Source organism: Carassius auratus, unplaced genomic scaffold, assembly GCF_003368295.1.
Source record: "Carassius auratus strain Wakin unplaced genomic scaffold, ASM336829v1 scaf_tig00029835, whole genome shotgun sequence".
NCBI classification, from domain to species: Eukaryota; Metazoa; Chordata; class Actinopteri; order Cypriniformes; family Cyprinidae; genus Carassius; species Carassius auratus.
In genome coordinates, this window is record NW_020525801.1 from 25,721 (window position 1) to 41,460 (window position 15,740).

The window sequence follows — 15,740 nt, forward strand, 5'->3', positions numbered from 1 at the left end:
TTCATCCAAAGCGACATACAGTGCATTCAGGCTATCAATTTTTACCTATCATGTGTTCCCGGGGAATCGAACCCCCAACCTTGAGCTACCAATTGAGCTACAGGAACACTAACTTTATAAGATACTTTCAGAAAAAAATCTTTAGGCAAATAGTAATTTTTCATAACCTTTTCACAAAAGTGTTAAACATCAAGATAATGTAAAGTACACAGGATGTAGTAAATATTACTGCTGGTGTGTGTCGCCACAACTATGGCAATTTTACACAAGTGGTTCCTTCTTGCCCATAACAGAAAATAAATGGATCCTTCCTTTATGCACAGCTGGGCTCACTGTTATTCATAAACTTATGAGATTGTTGTTCTGCTTGGTACTTCACCCTGAGGGAAATTACACTTCAGTGTTTCCACATAATATTCCAGCGTTGTTGCTTTGGGAGTATAACAAACCCAGCTGTCACAGTGTTTCATTCAAGCCAAGCTTGTGTGTTTTCTTTATGTTCTTGTTTACCTATTTACAACAATGTATGTACATTTCACCTTTTTATATGCACTCATGTGGATGTGTTAAATACTCACTTCTTTTGTTTTTGTTTTTTTTATCTGTGGTCAAAGATGATTGCTCAGTTTTTGCACTGGGTGTTGAATTCATTATGTAACAATTTTATAATCAACAAAGTCCATTTTCATTTCTATGAATTAGGATATTAAAAGGGAACTGTGAATGCCTTCAAAAAATATAACTGGATACTGATAATGTAAGGACTTGAACAAGATCAATAAACGAGGATTTTACTATCGTGAATTCAAGATCATTTTATTTTACACTACAGAGACATAAAAGTTGTTTTTAATAACTTAAGGCTTTAATGTAATGTGTAAAATATGAAAGATCATTTCTTGTCTCCATAACAGAACTGTCCTGCTGATGTCAGTCGATTTGAATCTTCCAAGCTTATATTATCCAGCAAGTTTATGATGCTCTGAAACAGAAATTGTCTTTTTGTTCCAAGCTACAAAATATTAATTTGCTCATGTATAGTTTGTCAGGTTACCTGTCTCCCAAATGCTTTTGCCATATCCGCTGCACCTGCTCCATACTACATTAGGGTGTAAATATCATTTTATGAGAAGTGTTATTAGTTTCCCTGTGGCAAAAAAATTGATTGCACTACTCGTATTGTTTAATCATTTATGCATTATGAATATCATCATGACCATAATCTGTTACCTCGTTCTTCATGTGGTGATCTGCCCCACTGTCAAGCAGAAGTTTCACCAGCTCTACATGGTTATTCAGCACAGCGACCTGAAAAATGATAACCAAGAACTCCAATGGTGCCATCCATCTTGTCCCCGACAATTTTACTGGATGTTTTGATGAGGAATACCATTAGTGGTGTCTTGCCAGCTTTGTCACGGACGTTTACATCAGCTCCAGCCTGGAGGAGGATGGAGGCGACCGCAGCGTTTCCACCAATGGCTGACACACGCATGAGAGGAGTCCAGAGAGACACTTTATCTATCACATCCACCTGTCAGAGTACAAGAACACATGCTTTAAACTGACAATACAGGGTCAAGCACACCATTTGACAAAGTAATGGGCCACAAACGGTATTATGAAGTTCGGTTACTTCATATTTCTGATCATATGAAATACCTTCATAGGAATAATTCACCCAAAATTGAAAAATTGCGTCTTTGTAATATTACATTATTCATTTAGCTGATGCTTTTTATCCAAAGCGACTTACAATTGCTATATATGTCAGAAGTCACATGCCTCTGAAGCAACTAGGGGTTAAGTGTCTTGCTCAGGGACACATTGGTGTCTCACAGTGGATTCGAACCCGTGTCTCTCACACCGAAGGCATGTGTCTTATCCACTGCACCATCAACACCCCGTGATAAAAACAACTTCAAATTGCTTCCAGCTGAAATATGAGTCCGCTATCCATAATATTATTTTCTCCAAGGAGAAAGTGATCTTATCTAAATCAGGAGAGAAATGTGCACAGATCAAGCACTTTTTACAAGTAAAAACAATGGATTTTGATGTGAAAAGACAACAGGGTAAAGAATTTTTCACTGGATGAAGCATTATTATTGGGGCATCAGTTTAAAGTTAAAATGCCTTAATGACAGATTTGTTTCTAACAAACGCACAGATTTTTGCTTCACAAGATGTTAATTGATGGACTGGAGTCGTCCGGGTTACTTGTGGATTATTGTGATGTTTTATCAGCTGTTTGGACTCATTCTAAAGGCAGCAATTCAAATTCATTGCAGAGGATCCACTGGTGAGCAAGTGATGCTAAATTTCTCCAAATCTGTTCTTTAGAAACAATCTCACCTTGAGGGCCTGTGGTGGAGTAAATTGTCAACAAATATTCATTTGCACACATTTAAATGGTTGAAAAATGGACCTCGGACCTCACAACCATCTTGGATCATATATTTAATGACAGGCAGGTGTCCTCCATCCACAGCCCAGTGGAGCGGCGTGCAGCCATCCGTGTCTCGGGACTGCCATGTGGAGCCGCAGTTACGCAGATACTTCACTGTGTTCAGGTGACCAGCGAAACAAGCCTGCATTAGACTGATAAAACACGTGCATAGATGAAAATATATATTTGAAAACATGAATCATTATAAAATTAAACTGCATTGAAAATGCATATGCAGGCTTACCAGTCTTTTCCAGTGCTGTCTCTCTTGTTAATATCAGCTCCATGCTTCATTAAAATGTCCACTAAGCTACAAAAACCGATGCTGATCATTATTAAAAATACATGACTATATTTCAACGAGTTTACTCTTTATCACATGGCAATAACTAAACATAGACTGATGTGGGATTCAGTAGCTTGCTGTGAATTCCTCTCTCTGTACACCAGGTTTTTGTTTAAATGAATAACATCAGAACAAGTTTACCTGGTGAAACCTTTCTGTGCTGCCACCATGAGAGGGGTGAACCCCATTTTGTCATAAACATCCACGTCGACCATTCTAGAAGAGGAATTACATGAGAGGGGTTATGAATAATGTGTGAACTGGCATTTAAGAGGATATTTCACATAAAGGTTAAAATATTGTCATCATGAATCACCCTGTACCACAGAATGAAGAAAGGCTGGAGAAGATTGAAGTGACGGTGAAGTGTGTGTGTGGTCTTACCCTGACTGCAGAACTGTGGTCAGCTCATCCTCATCCGCCCTGTTCACAGCCTGGTGGAGGTTCTTCCCACTGAACGGCTCTCCTGTGGACAAACCATCAAAACATTATAAAACATGAAACAAATGCACTACTATCCAAAGGTTTAGGGTCAGTAAGGATTTTAACACCTTTGAAAGTCCCACTTAGCTAGGTTGTATTTAATTGATCATAAAACAGTAAAAACTTTAAAATTGTGAAATGTTATTACAATTTAAAATAATAATTTTCTATTTAAAATATGTAATATATTCCTGTGATGGCAAAGAAGCTATTACTACAGTATCCAGTGTCACATGATCGTTCAGAAATCATTTTAATTTGCTGATTTGCTCAATAAACATTTCTTATTTTTATCGATGTTGAAAACAGTTGTGGTGCTTAATAGGTTTCTGGAAACTGATGATTTTTTAGGATTCTTTGATGAATGTAAATTTCAAAGTACACAATTTACTAGAACTCAAAATCTAGAAGTCTTTACTGTCACTTTTGATCATTTACATGCATCTATGCTGAAAAAAACCTTTGAACTACTGTGTACATTTTGTGTGAATGAATTCCTAAAGGTTTGTGTTTCTACCAATAACAGCAGAGAGAAGCATGAGATTTTCTAGGTTTTTTAGACCAAGGCTTTGACTGGAGGTACAGTAAAATATCTCACGGGCAGTGAAGACAGAGACCACGGGACTGAGGATGCACTCCCCTGAGGCTCTGGTGACCCTCAGCCTAAAATTATAGGAGGTGCTGGACTCCAAGCCCTCTACAAGATGATGAGTGCTGTACCCTCTGTGATAAAACACCAATACATTATTATTACATGCACTGTTGCTAAAAGGCCAGTTTTGAACATGTTGTAATAACTTTTATATTCAAAGAAATGATCTTCACCGTCAAACAGAGAAAACTGACATGTATACGGTGCTGTATGTGTGTGTTTTGGGGTCCATCTGCTCCACAGAGAAGCGGGTCCAGCGTTCAGGAGGGCCATTTCGAGGTTTATTCTCTTCATTTATCCAACTCAGCTCAATACTGTGGTGAGTGACCTTGTTAATCACAAGAGTAAGCTCTGGATATTTTCCTGGAGAGATTGAGAAAAATATATGGCAGATTCTTAATATCATGCACATTGTTAATAAAGTTGTAGGATTAATGTGAATTTTTTTTATATACAGTATTTCGCCTTGCAGTAATATGCAACACAGTTATATTATTTTTTGTATGCGTGTTTTTGACAAGGGTTGAAACCTAAACCAATCTATGGTTAATATGCAGTTATCTGATACAGCAGCGTCCATGGTATGATCTTGCTATTCAGGTGTGACTTATGGGTAAACTGCAGCCTATTGGTTTCATCTTAATAAAGGTCATGAATATCACATAACAATACACCCAGAATAACTAACCACAAAAGATTGTTTCTGGATTAATGATTAAGTTAAAAGTTTACCCATTACTTTTTAATCTCTGTTGCTGGAGAAAACTTTTAGACTTTTTTTCTTTTCTCCTAAAACGGGCTGGAAACATAACATTATTTTCAAAAATAAATAGGCTATATTGATTTGTTAAATAATGAATAAAATGCAGCTCTTTATAAGGTAATAAAATATTATACCTATTTATATTTGTATATTAGCATTACTACAAGCATATTGTCTGTTTATTAGAACTAATAAAGCCTATATAATAATGCCTTATCCTGCAAGATCATATTTTTATATCCCTTAATTCTACCCCATACCAAAACTTAACTACGACGCGGCAAACTGAGAGTTTATTGAGGCAAAAGTCGTAGTTTTTAGTTAATTATCAGACATGGTCCACAAATTAAAGAGTCACCGAAATATAAAAAAGTTTTTGCTGACTGTGTTACCTTGTTAATCGAAGACTGCATTATAAAACTATGTTGCAATAGTGGTATTGTTTTGAATAACGTTTTTCTTACATTTTTAAAAACCTTTCTATCAAACATCAAACAGGCTGCCTACTAGTTAACACAAATCAAATATCTACCTGGGTTCATCTCGGTCAGTCTCCTTGTAGTGTACTGTAGAGAAATGTTAGTTTGTTGCCTCACTCTTCTCTCGCGCGCACATCTGACCGTGCGAGCATTAACGTTGTCATGGTGACAGCACTGGTGCAGCATTGCGCACAATCTTTGGACCATTTAATTTTAGTTACATAAAACACGAGTTTCCTAAATATATTTATATTAGTCTTGTTTTAACATGAGAGCGATGTATGGTTATTGAGACATAATCCTTGTTTTACCCTTTAGTCACTTTCATCAGCTTGGGCTCTTTTGTGATGGGATTAAATGACCACATGACCGCTCGGAATCTCTGCCTGCGAGTCTGAGCGGTGATTCAGTGAGCTAATGACGAGACGTGCGAATCGGTTCTTTCGAACAATTCACTCAAAGAACCGGATCGAAAGCGATTGTTTTACCTGGTCACAGTTTCTAAATTATTTTAGAACTTGCATAAACAGAATAAATGCACGCATACCATCACAAAAATATCCTGTTGTTTTAAGAATTTATTAGTTAAAACCTGTTTCAGCTCTAGAAATAACTTTAATTATTAAAATGTAAATAATTTTAAGTCATCTTGAGGCCCCCTGGACATTCACTAATGACCCTCTGATTGAGAACCTTCGAATGTAGATTATTAAATAAAGGCTGTTCCTTTTTTTTCTTCTTTTTTTTTTCTTTTTTTCCACATTCAGTTTGTTGCGGTTTTGATTCATCTGATTAAACTTGAACCTGTAAAACCTAAACATTTACAACAAACAATTCTACTAATTAATTTGCATTCCTTGTTTAAAACATTTGCATGTCTTAACAATTTATTACAATCAACTCAGTTTCATGTCTTAATAAAACTGTCAATTCAATCAACATTTCTGCTATTCACCATCTGCTTTTTAACTTCCACGGCCGGTTCTCGATTCAGTAAAAAGATCCGATTCAAAAGAATGATTCGTCCACGAATCGGACCTCACATGCGCACACTCACTGAGCGGGACAACTGATGACACAAAGGGTCTGTATCTCCTGAGCGCGGGTTCCTAAAACTCTTCTGGAGGAGGTAACCTGTTTAAGACCATAAATATGTCACAAAACTAACAGAGCGTGTTTCGGTCGATTTGTTCAGTTTGATTTATTTGTGCAACTGAAGAGAGAAGCGCATTAGGGTACCGATGGAGATGGAGCTATCAACAGATGTGGAGAAACTATCTGAAGCCTCTTTTCTAAACTCTACGTCTGAAACCAGCGAAACTCAAGATATTGATACGGATGATCTGCTAGAGTTAAATCAGTTCGACGGGCTCCCGTTTTCTTCAAGATATTACAAACTATTAAGAGAAAGAAAAGCTCTGCCTGTGTGGGGAGCGAAATGCGAGTTTATGGCCAGTTTGATGAGCAGCCAGATTGTGATAGTTACTGGCACAGCTAAAACAGGACAAAGCACTCAGGTGAGTTTATATGTTATATGCCTAGTGTGTTTATCATAAAATCAGGTGTAAATAAGTAGGCTATATTCATATTTTATTTTAACCTCATTCCATGTTAAGGGTGAATTAGGACTGAGTTTTGAGATGATTTTCAGTTACTTTTATAGTGAATTTGTTGAATCTTTTATCATTAATCTCATTATTTTATGCAAAAGATCACCTAGTATAGGGCAGATGAAACCTATTAATGGTTAATTTATCACTGAAAGCGAAACTGTCTTATATGTGTGTGTTTTATTTCTGAATAGCCTTACAGCATGTGGTTTTCTGTGTTAATCTTCATTAAGATCCCTCAGTGGTGTGCAGAGTTTTGCCTGTCTGCGCAGTATCAGAACGGCATGGTAGTGTGCACTCAGATTCATCAACAGAGCACGGTGGAACTGGCCCTGCGTGTGGCTGATGAGATGGACGTCAACATCGGCAATGAGGTTGGATACAGCATCCCACTTCAGACCTGCTGCTCCCCTGACACTGTACTGAGGTGTGTAGATGATCCCTAGGCATGTAAAGCCTTCACAGCATTATTTGGTCATTTTCCCTGGACCTTTTTTCCATTCAATTCTGCAGTCTTCCCCTCCCCCCTTCATTACCACCACACGTGCATCCCCTTTTCAGGGGCGCCTGTCCATCTAAACAATATAAAAGCTAACAAAAGGCTGAGGGGACTCGGTCTGGGGGTCTCCACGGCAGCTGCCGTGTTTCCTTACTGCCCATATGCTTCATCAGAGCTTTTAGAGCAGCCGTAAGTCAGTCTGGCGAACAAACAAAAGAGCCAGAACAGTGATTAAAACAGTTGAGAGGGTCTGACTTAATGAAAACACTGACCTTAAGGAAATCACTGACTATTCCCAGAGTAAATTATCATCCAAACATGTCTGCTTGTCTTCGCTTAGCTCGTTATTTTTGTTTGTATTAAATCGATGCTGACTCTTGAAGAAGTCTGCAGTGACATCTGTTGCTTTGCAGATACTGCACAGATGATGTGTTGCTCCGGGAAATGATGTCGGACCCCCTCTTGGAGCAGTGTGGCGTGGTGGTCATTGATCAGGCCCAGGAACGCACCGTCAGCACAGACCTGCTCCTCGGGCTGCTCAAAGATGTGCTCCTCGCACGGCCAGAGCTCAGGCTGGTCATCCTCAGCGCCCCTCACTCCGCTGAGAAACTGCTACGTCACTATGGAAGCACTCCTCAGATCCGGCTGGATGGGCCGCAGCCGTGCGAGGTGGTGTACGGTAGCGGGAGAGGAGGTGTGAAGGATTACCTCTGCTCTGCTCTTAGACTGGCTCTGGAGATACATCAGAATCAAAAGCATGGAGACATTGTGACATTTCTGGCAACTGAGCAAGTAAGAGACATTTAAACATTAATAGGTGAACTTCTGTAATTGTTTACATTTTGTTGACATTTTAAAAGTATTATTTACAAATAATTTTAAGTGAACAAATAAATCACATTCTTTATATAATATAATATAATTTTTTTAATTAGTTTTATTTTTATTGAAGGAAGAACAGAGTGACGTATTATTACATACAAAAAGAGTTAACAATGCTCCTGTTGATTTAATTTTTTTCCCCCTTATATAATATAATATAATATAATATAAATACTGTTAATACTAATAAAATACTAATACTAATAAAATATATAATTTCCTGTGGTTTATGTGGTTAAACAGACATAAGTACTTTACATATATATATTATTTTATGTATTAAATAGATTCTGATTTGCATTTTAATATGCTAATTATAATGTAATTATATATATATATATAGAAAGTAAAAGTACTTTATGTCTGTTTTTATATTTATAGATTTCAATAACATAACATAACGTAACATAACATAAATGCCAACCTGCCTTCCTTTGGGAATCTTGCATAGAACAGAAGATGGTCCCATTTCCATGGTAATAAAAACATATTTTTCTCTTCTTTTTTTCAAGGAGATTGAATGTGCTCATGCCATTTTGCGGAGAGAGGGTGCCAATCTTGCAGTATCTCATGGCGAGCTGGTGCCTGTGTCTCTGTGCCCTGAGCAAGGAGACAGTCCCTCAGTGATCTCTGAGGAGAGCAAGAGTAGGAGAGTCTTCCTCACCTGCAGCCCCAGTGAAGATTTGTTCTGGGCCGTTCACAGCATTCGCTTTGTGATTGATGCTGGAGTGCAAAAAAGATATGTATGTAGTGATTTTGTTTTTATTTTGAACTTCATAGATACTTGTCCTTATTATGAGCTCTGTGTTATATACTGTATACATTTTGATTGGTGGATATGAAACATTGATGTTTTATTGTGACAGGTGTACAATCCTAGAATCAGAGCCAATTCCATTGTTATTCGTCCTATCAGCAAGAGCCAAGCTGAGAGCCGCAAACAACTTGCAGGCCCAACAGGTGAGCACTTTGCGTTTTCTAAAAAAAAAAATATATATATATTTTTTTTTTTCTACACACATTAACATTCGAAGGTTTGGGATCAGAATTCTTTTTTTTTTTCTTGAAAGAAATTTAATATTTTATTCAGCAAAGACACAAACTGATGCTGAAAAATCAGCTTTCCCATCACAGGATACCCACCATATGGATATCGGCCGATAAATGTTAATTTTAATGTTATCGTTATCGGACCAATAAGAACATTTCGCTGATATATTAAAGCCGATAAATAACACATTTTTCCTGCAGAGACACTTCAGATGCACACTGTTCGCCATCATGGTTTTTCATTGCTTGAAATACTGTATATATTGCAATATGGTTTAATTAAAATAATTGAATTATTGTGGGTGCGGAGTCTATTCAGTTTAATTGATCTATGCTACATGATTTTTGATGATATTTTGAACATTACGTAAGTCATGTTGCCTTGGGACTTGTTTGCTTTATTTTATTTCATTTTTAAGGCTGCCTTATGTTTGATTTATGTTGAAGTGGTTTAATGTTTTTTTCATTAATGATCATTAATGGTTTTTAATGACTTTTTTGTATCAGGCTCTCAAAAATTATATACAAATTTGGATTTAGATTTATCAGACAACATATCGTTTATCGGCTTTCATATATAAAGAGTTATCGGTATCAGACGAAAATGGTCATGTTTGGTGCATCTTCATTTTACCATGTTTTAAAATAGAAAACCGATCTCTTAAATTGTAATAATATTTCACAATATTATTCATTTTACAGAAATTTTGACCAAATAAATGCAGTCTGGATTAACATAAACAAATTTAAAGCTTCTTAAATTTGTTTTGCATGCCCTGAATCATATTCCTGAAATGTTTTATTTCGGCAGGCAAGTGTTTCTGTTTGTATCAAGAGGACACATCACTTCCTGCTGAGAGCGTCCCTCATATTCTTGAGTCTGACATCACTTCCACTGTGCTCTTCCTGAAGCGCATGGAAATTGCTGGCCTGAGCCACTGTGACTTTATTGACAGACCAGGTAAGATACAATTCTTATATGATATACCTATTCTCTTTAAATTTCAATCAAGTCTCTTAAAACACAGCACTATAAGGCGCACATACAGTTGCTATGTGCTTACTTCCAAATAAAGAGGATCCATTTAAAAGTAAGTCTCTAGATACGGCTTGGTATCCACATTCAATGTAAATGTAGTTGATTTATCGCACCACTAATAAAATATTTTGTAATCTATGTTGCTACACTGATTCTAAACAGTGAATGTACTGTATGCATATTTTTTCACATATTGAAGATAATCACATTCAGTTATTCCTAGAATTTCTCACACGAATCTGAGCAGTCCAGCTAAACACAAACAGGTTATTCACTGTCCGCTGTTTACAATAAGCAAGCAAAGCTGGGATCAGCCAGGTTCTCTTGGCTCCCGGTAAGGGTGCAGATGGGCCTGTCCTGCTCACTGCTGGTATTAAGAGGTGGTGAGCCGTATGTTAGCTGAGCCGACAGCACTCTGACTGGGTTCATTGTTCCAGAGATAACCTGCTTCCATAACACACACCAGTCAGATGGGCAGCTTCATTAGTGGAGCTACGACAACAGCATTTCTCTCAAAACAACATGGTGGGATGAACTAGATGAACTTGTTTATCTCATTATACAAATATGTGAGGTGCTTTTGTTCTGCCGCAAATTAGTGAGAGTTTGTTGTCTGTTTACTTTCTGCACTGTCAGGAAAAATGCATTGCAGATCACAATTTATACTCGGTTGACTTATTCCAGTAATAAAACGAGTTGGTGTTTTTACAATCACCTATAGCTTTAACGAACTCATAATAATGTTTTGTTCTTATTTTACTGCAATTTTTATTTTTAAATCACACAGTTAATTTTTAATGTAGTTTATTAACTTTATTTATGTCAGTTGAGTATTGTTTTAGTATTATTTATATAATTTTATAGTATATTAAATTAAAAACATTTTTGTATTTTCAGGTTTCATTCAATTTTTTGTTTAAGTTTTAGTTTGTTATGTGCTTTTGTAACTTCATTTGTTTTTTTATTTCTATTCATCTTTATTTATTTATTAATTTCAGTTTTAGTGTAGTATTTCAGCTATAACCAATTATTTTATTACTTATTATTTTATTACTGTCAGATTTTTTTATTAGCCAATCAATATATGTGTGTGTGTGTGTGTGTGTGTGTGTACAAACATTATTATTATTTTAAAATTATTATTATTTTATTAAATTGTACTATTTTTCTATAATAGATGACTAGCAAACTTGGAAAACTGTTATTCATATTTTCAAATACATATTAAATATTTATTCACTCTTACGATAGATCCAGAAGGCCTGATGCAAGCTTTAGAGGAACTTGACTATCTGGCTGCTTTGGATGATGACGGAAATCTGTCCGAGATTGGAATTATCATGTCAGAGTTTCCCCTGGAGCCACAGATGGCTAAGACTTTGCTTGCGTCTTGCGAATTTGACTGTGTGAGCGAAGTGCTGACCATCGCTGCCATGCTAACAGGTAATCCTGTCTCAGTACAATCCACTCAACAGCTGTACCACCATGTGTCTGCGTTTTCCATAAAGTCTGTGCTCCGCTCAGATATATTTGGAACTGTGTCAACTCACAGTGACTTTCAACTGAAATATTAAATATAAAAATAAAATTAAAACACCAAATTATTATCTTTATTAAAAATGCATTTACAAATACAGTACATTCATGATTGATAATAATGCCTTTTCTCTTTTTTATTTAGCTCCAAGCAGTTTCCTTACACCCCCAGTGGAAGTGAGACAGAAGGCCTTACTGTGTCATCAGAGGTTCCAGCATGCAGAGGGAGATCACTTCACCCTTATTAACATCTTTAATGCTTACCAATATGCTAAGGAAGGGCCATGTGAGTGATTTTTTTGCATTAACGCAATTAATTGAAGCCACCTAAGTCTATAATCCACGAGCATACTATGAATGAAACAAGACAGTAGACAGTAGTTCAGACAGGACCACTTTGGCAAGTAACTGGAGTTTATTGAAACACAATTTATCTTTGGCGGTATGGAGGGAGGGTACGAGCAGTTTGAGCATACTTACCGAGCACTATTACCGAACACTGAACCAATGCTGTGCATGCCACGATCTGACTTACAAGATCTATCAATTATAATATATAAAGTGTTGAAATCACATTCACATGTGTATTTCAGACTCTAATGTGGAAGGATGGTGTGAAGACCATTTCCTCAGTCTGTCTGCTCTTCAGACAGCGGATGCGATACGCTCTGAGCTAACAGAAATCCTCAAACGACTAGAGCTGCCAGTGTCTTTACCTGCCTTTGGCTCTAAAAGCAACAGCCTGAACATCAGACATGCCCTACTAGCTGGCTTCTTCATGCAGGTATGGCTATATCATATACCAAAGAAAACACTTTTGAAAATTGTAAGATATTGGTGTGCTTTGTACTAAAGCAACTCTCTAATGTACAAAGGTCAGAGTCTCTCTAAAACTGAACTAGAAAGAGGATTAATCTCTTTACAAAATGCACTTTGTTAATGCACAATAGTGGAAATGGGAGCACTAATTCTGTCTCAAATCATTGCATTGGCGCAGTAAACGTCTGTGATGAAGGCAGATTAGTAAATGGGACAGTGGTGTTACAAATTTAGTGTTTAGTGCTCTAATGCATTTTCCATTATTTAATCTCTGTGGGGTTTTCCAGGTGGCGAGGGACATTGACGGGTCAGGGAATTACTTCATGCTGACCCATAAACATGTGGCTCAGATCCACCCGCTGTCTGGCTATGGAACCGAGATGCACAAGAAGAACCTGCCAGAATGGGTTCTGTACCATGAGCACACGCTGTCAGAGAACAACTGCATCAGAACGGTCTCTCAGATCTCAGCACATGAGTACGTACTGGACCATCTGCTTTGTCTAGAACTTATTACTCACAATGAATACATCTCCAGCTGCATTTGTTTCAGAAAGTGACTTAGTTCATTCCACCATTCCACTATTATACTTTGTTTATATAAAATATTTTTATATCTTCCTTCTGTCCTTTCCTCTTTTATCACCTATCAATTATTTTTTATCTATTTGTTGTATTATAATTTTACAGTTAAATTATTTTGTTTCATTAAAAATGTCTTTCTGAAGCTTTAAGGCTAGCAAGCTATTTACTCTTTTTCTTTCAACCATTTAAACAATTTGTTCTTCTGTGCTTTGTAATCATGTGGTTTCTTTTGCTGTTTGCTTGTAACAGGTTCATTCAGATGGCGCCGCAGTACTTCTTCTACAACCTGCCACCTAGTGAGAGTAAAGACCTACTGCAGCACATTATCGATCACGGTTCAGCTGCCCCATGTAAAGGCAAAAGAAAACCCCAGAACCCCAGCAGCCCTGCCAGTGAAGAGCAGAGCCATGAGCGCTGTACCATACAGTGACTGAGGAAATTTAATGCCTCGCCACGTTCTTACCATGACAACAAACAACCTGCTGGTCTATTACACAGTAACCATGGAATTTCTGAGGCACAACAAGGAATCCAAATTAGTTTAAATGATTAATCAATAATGGTAAAAAGAAATGATCTATTTGCTATTGCTTAAATTCAAAGGCCGGGGGTGGGGGATGGGGTGTTGCATTTATTATGCCCCCCTTTTCAAAGCGTCCGGGACGATGCTCCTAAGTAATAGTAGTTTGTACAGTTTGTATTCTCTCTGCTGAATTAATAGCAATTTAAATAACCTACTGCTGTGCAGTAGTTAATGAATAAACTGTCGTTGACTTTATAGTGTCTACAATGTACTTTTTAAACTGTAGCTACTAGTTAGCATTTTAAATAATATATAAAAATAGAATGTAATTCAGCCATGTGCATTATAGTATCATTGGACATTCATTTCTTTTTGCATTGATTGTGCTTCCCATTGGTTACTGAATTTTTGTTGTTGTTGTTTGTATGTGTATTTATTTGCAAGGTATTTGTTCAGTTAATATAATATTTTATATATATAATTAATCTCAAATTCACTGTGATAATTTGCATAAAATAAGTAGTTTACAAATGTATTTGACTTTTTTCTTCTTCCAAACTTCTTATACTGAACAAAGTCCAAAAAGTGTTCTCAAATTATCTAGAACTTAATTCATCATATCTATTATGTTGTAGTGTACACTTGCCAAATTTCACTGCAGCTTTAGATTCTGATAATTTTCATTCATGTTTCACATCACATCACATTGAACACTAGACGTAAATCAAGGGTGTCATTTTAAAACATCTTATGACAATTATGTTTTAGACGCTTCCTGTGGTGAATATGTTAAAGTCACAAGTTAAGGTTTTATGATATTGTTGAAAATTAATGTATGGTGTAGATATACGTTTGATTCAATAAAATCCACAGACTTTTTTTAAATGTTTTAATTCTTGAAATGTATCGTCACGCAGCTGTTCTTTCTAAATAACTAAATACCCAGTTCACTCATATGACAGATGGCAGAGGTGGACGCGACGCTCGCAGCTTGTAAACAAAGGTTTTGATTGGTCAAATGAATGCCGACGTCACCCACAACACTGGCAGACGCGTCGCGTGTAGTTTTTCGTTGCGTCGACTTTACGGATTTAAGATGTTTTAAGATGTATATTTTCCTTGTTATTTTATGTTATCAGCTATTCAAATAGTCTGTCAGCGCTTGTAGGGATTTGGAAATCTGCATATTTCTCAACGATGGCGTGAAAATGTTTAATCTGAAAGATGGGCATATCAAAAAGCAGAATGAAAAAAGTCGCACCTGTGTCAGTGGCAGAGGAAACCGTCAGTAGCAGCGGCATTCACCGGGATGAAAGTCATTTGTTTGGTCCCTCAAACAGCAAAGCTTCAGATCTGCGTGTGTCCGTCAGAAGGAGGGTCCAGGCAGACTGGAAGAGTGAGGGACAGGACTCAGCCGAGGATCTCGCTGAGGAAGTGAGCAGAATCCTCGCTGAGTGTGACAACATTGATATATCACTGAACAGGACTTCTTATAAGATGCCAATGTTTGGATCCAAGTCTTTAGGGCTTTACTACTACGCCAAAGGCCAAGACTGCAACAACGTTTACAGTTTCAGCACACGTGACAACAATGAAATGAACACAGGTGAACATACCAACTTCCATTCATAAAAGGTAGGATACTGTTCATTTTTAGTTTTCCCATTCAAATGATATGGCTTCTTCTTTTGACAATGACAATGGCAATAATATTAATAGAAACTATTACAGCTATTAATTAAGGAATAGCTACCTATGTATGGCTTTCTGAACAGGTTAGGCCTCAACAAGACAACACAGAGAGCACAGCAACAGCTCCGTAAGTGTATTCCATCAATTATGATCTGAACTTAGTGACACACATCATTTCCACTCAATAAAGTTAGCTTGAGTCAGACCAGTGCCATGCTTGGTAGAGAGTACTGGTCTGGAATGTAAATTAAAAAGAAAAATAAATATTTATGCATTTCACTTTTACACTACATTTGATCATTTGATGACTGACTTTAGATTTCTACTGAAAAC

The 15,740-nt window shown here is 36.9% G+C and overlaps 2 protein-coding genes across 2 annotated transcripts; one reads left to right on the plus strand and one right to left on the minus strand.

Moving 5' to 3' along the window:
* Positions 1–756: 756 nt before the first annotated feature.
* LOC113079909 (fibronectin type 3 and ankyrin repeat domains protein 1) lies at positions 757–5,547 on the minus strand. Its single transcript, XM_026252138.1, has 11 exons — positions 5,226–5,547; positions 4,125–4,293; positions 3,877–4,001; positions 3,180–3,261; positions 2,937–3,011; positions 2,694–2,759; positions 2,436–2,601; positions 1,391–1,534; positions 1,231–1,308; positions 1,055–1,099; positions 757–982 (listed from the first exon to the last, which is right to left on the minus strand). Exons 1-11 carry the CDS (start codon positions 5,377–5,379, stop codon positions 893–895), a joined length of 1,194 nt encoding a protein of 397 aa, XP_026107923.1. The 5' UTR covers positions 5,380–5,547; the 3' UTR covers positions 757–892.
* Positions 5,548–6,210: 663 nt separating this feature from the next.
* Positions 6,211–14,582, plus strand: LOC113079908 (putative pre-mRNA-splicing factor ATP-dependent RNA helicase DHX32). The gene is made up of 11 exons (XM_026252137.1): positions 6,211–6,689; positions 7,016–7,209; positions 7,695–8,073; positions 8,676–8,906; positions 9,030–9,123; positions 10,025–10,174; positions 11,504–11,695; positions 11,934–12,074; positions 12,382–12,572; positions 12,895–13,085; positions 13,442–14,582. The coding sequence occupies exons 1-11, from the start codon at positions 6,414–6,416 to the stop codon at positions 13,620–13,622; spliced, it is 2,220 nt and encodes a 739-aa protein (XP_026107922.1). The 5' UTR covers positions 6,211–6,413; the 3' UTR covers positions 13,623–14,582.
* The last annotated feature ends 1,158 nt before the right edge of the window (positions 14,583–15,740 follow it).

Excerpts from the sequence above, each read along its gene's own strand:
- LOC113079908 (XM_026252137.1), top strand. The coding sequence starts at position 6,414 with ATGGAGATGGAGCTATCAACAGATGTGGAGAAACTATCTGAAGCCTCT. Across the intron at positions 8,907-9,029 it reads CTGGAGTGCAAAAAAGATAT|GTGTACAATCCTAGAATCAG; the intron begins GTATGTAGTGAT and ends TTATTGTGACAG. Across the intron at positions 13,086-13,441 it reads TCTCAGATCTCAGCACATGA|GTTCATTCAGATGGCGCCGC; the intron begins GTACGTACTGGA and ends TGCTTGTAACAG.
- LOC113079909 (XM_026252138.1), bottom strand. The coding sequence starts at position 5,379 with ATGGTCCAAAGATTGTGCGCAATGCTGCACCAGTGCTGTCACCATGAC. Across the intron at positions 4,002-4,124 it reads ACATACAGCACCGTATACAT|AGGGTACAGCACTCATCATC; the intron begins GTCAGTTTTCTC and ends GTTTTATCACAG. Across the intron at positions 983-1,054 it reads CAAAAGCATTTGGGAGACAG|AGCATCATAAACTTGCTGGA; the intron begins GTAACCTGACAA and ends TTTCTGTTTCAG.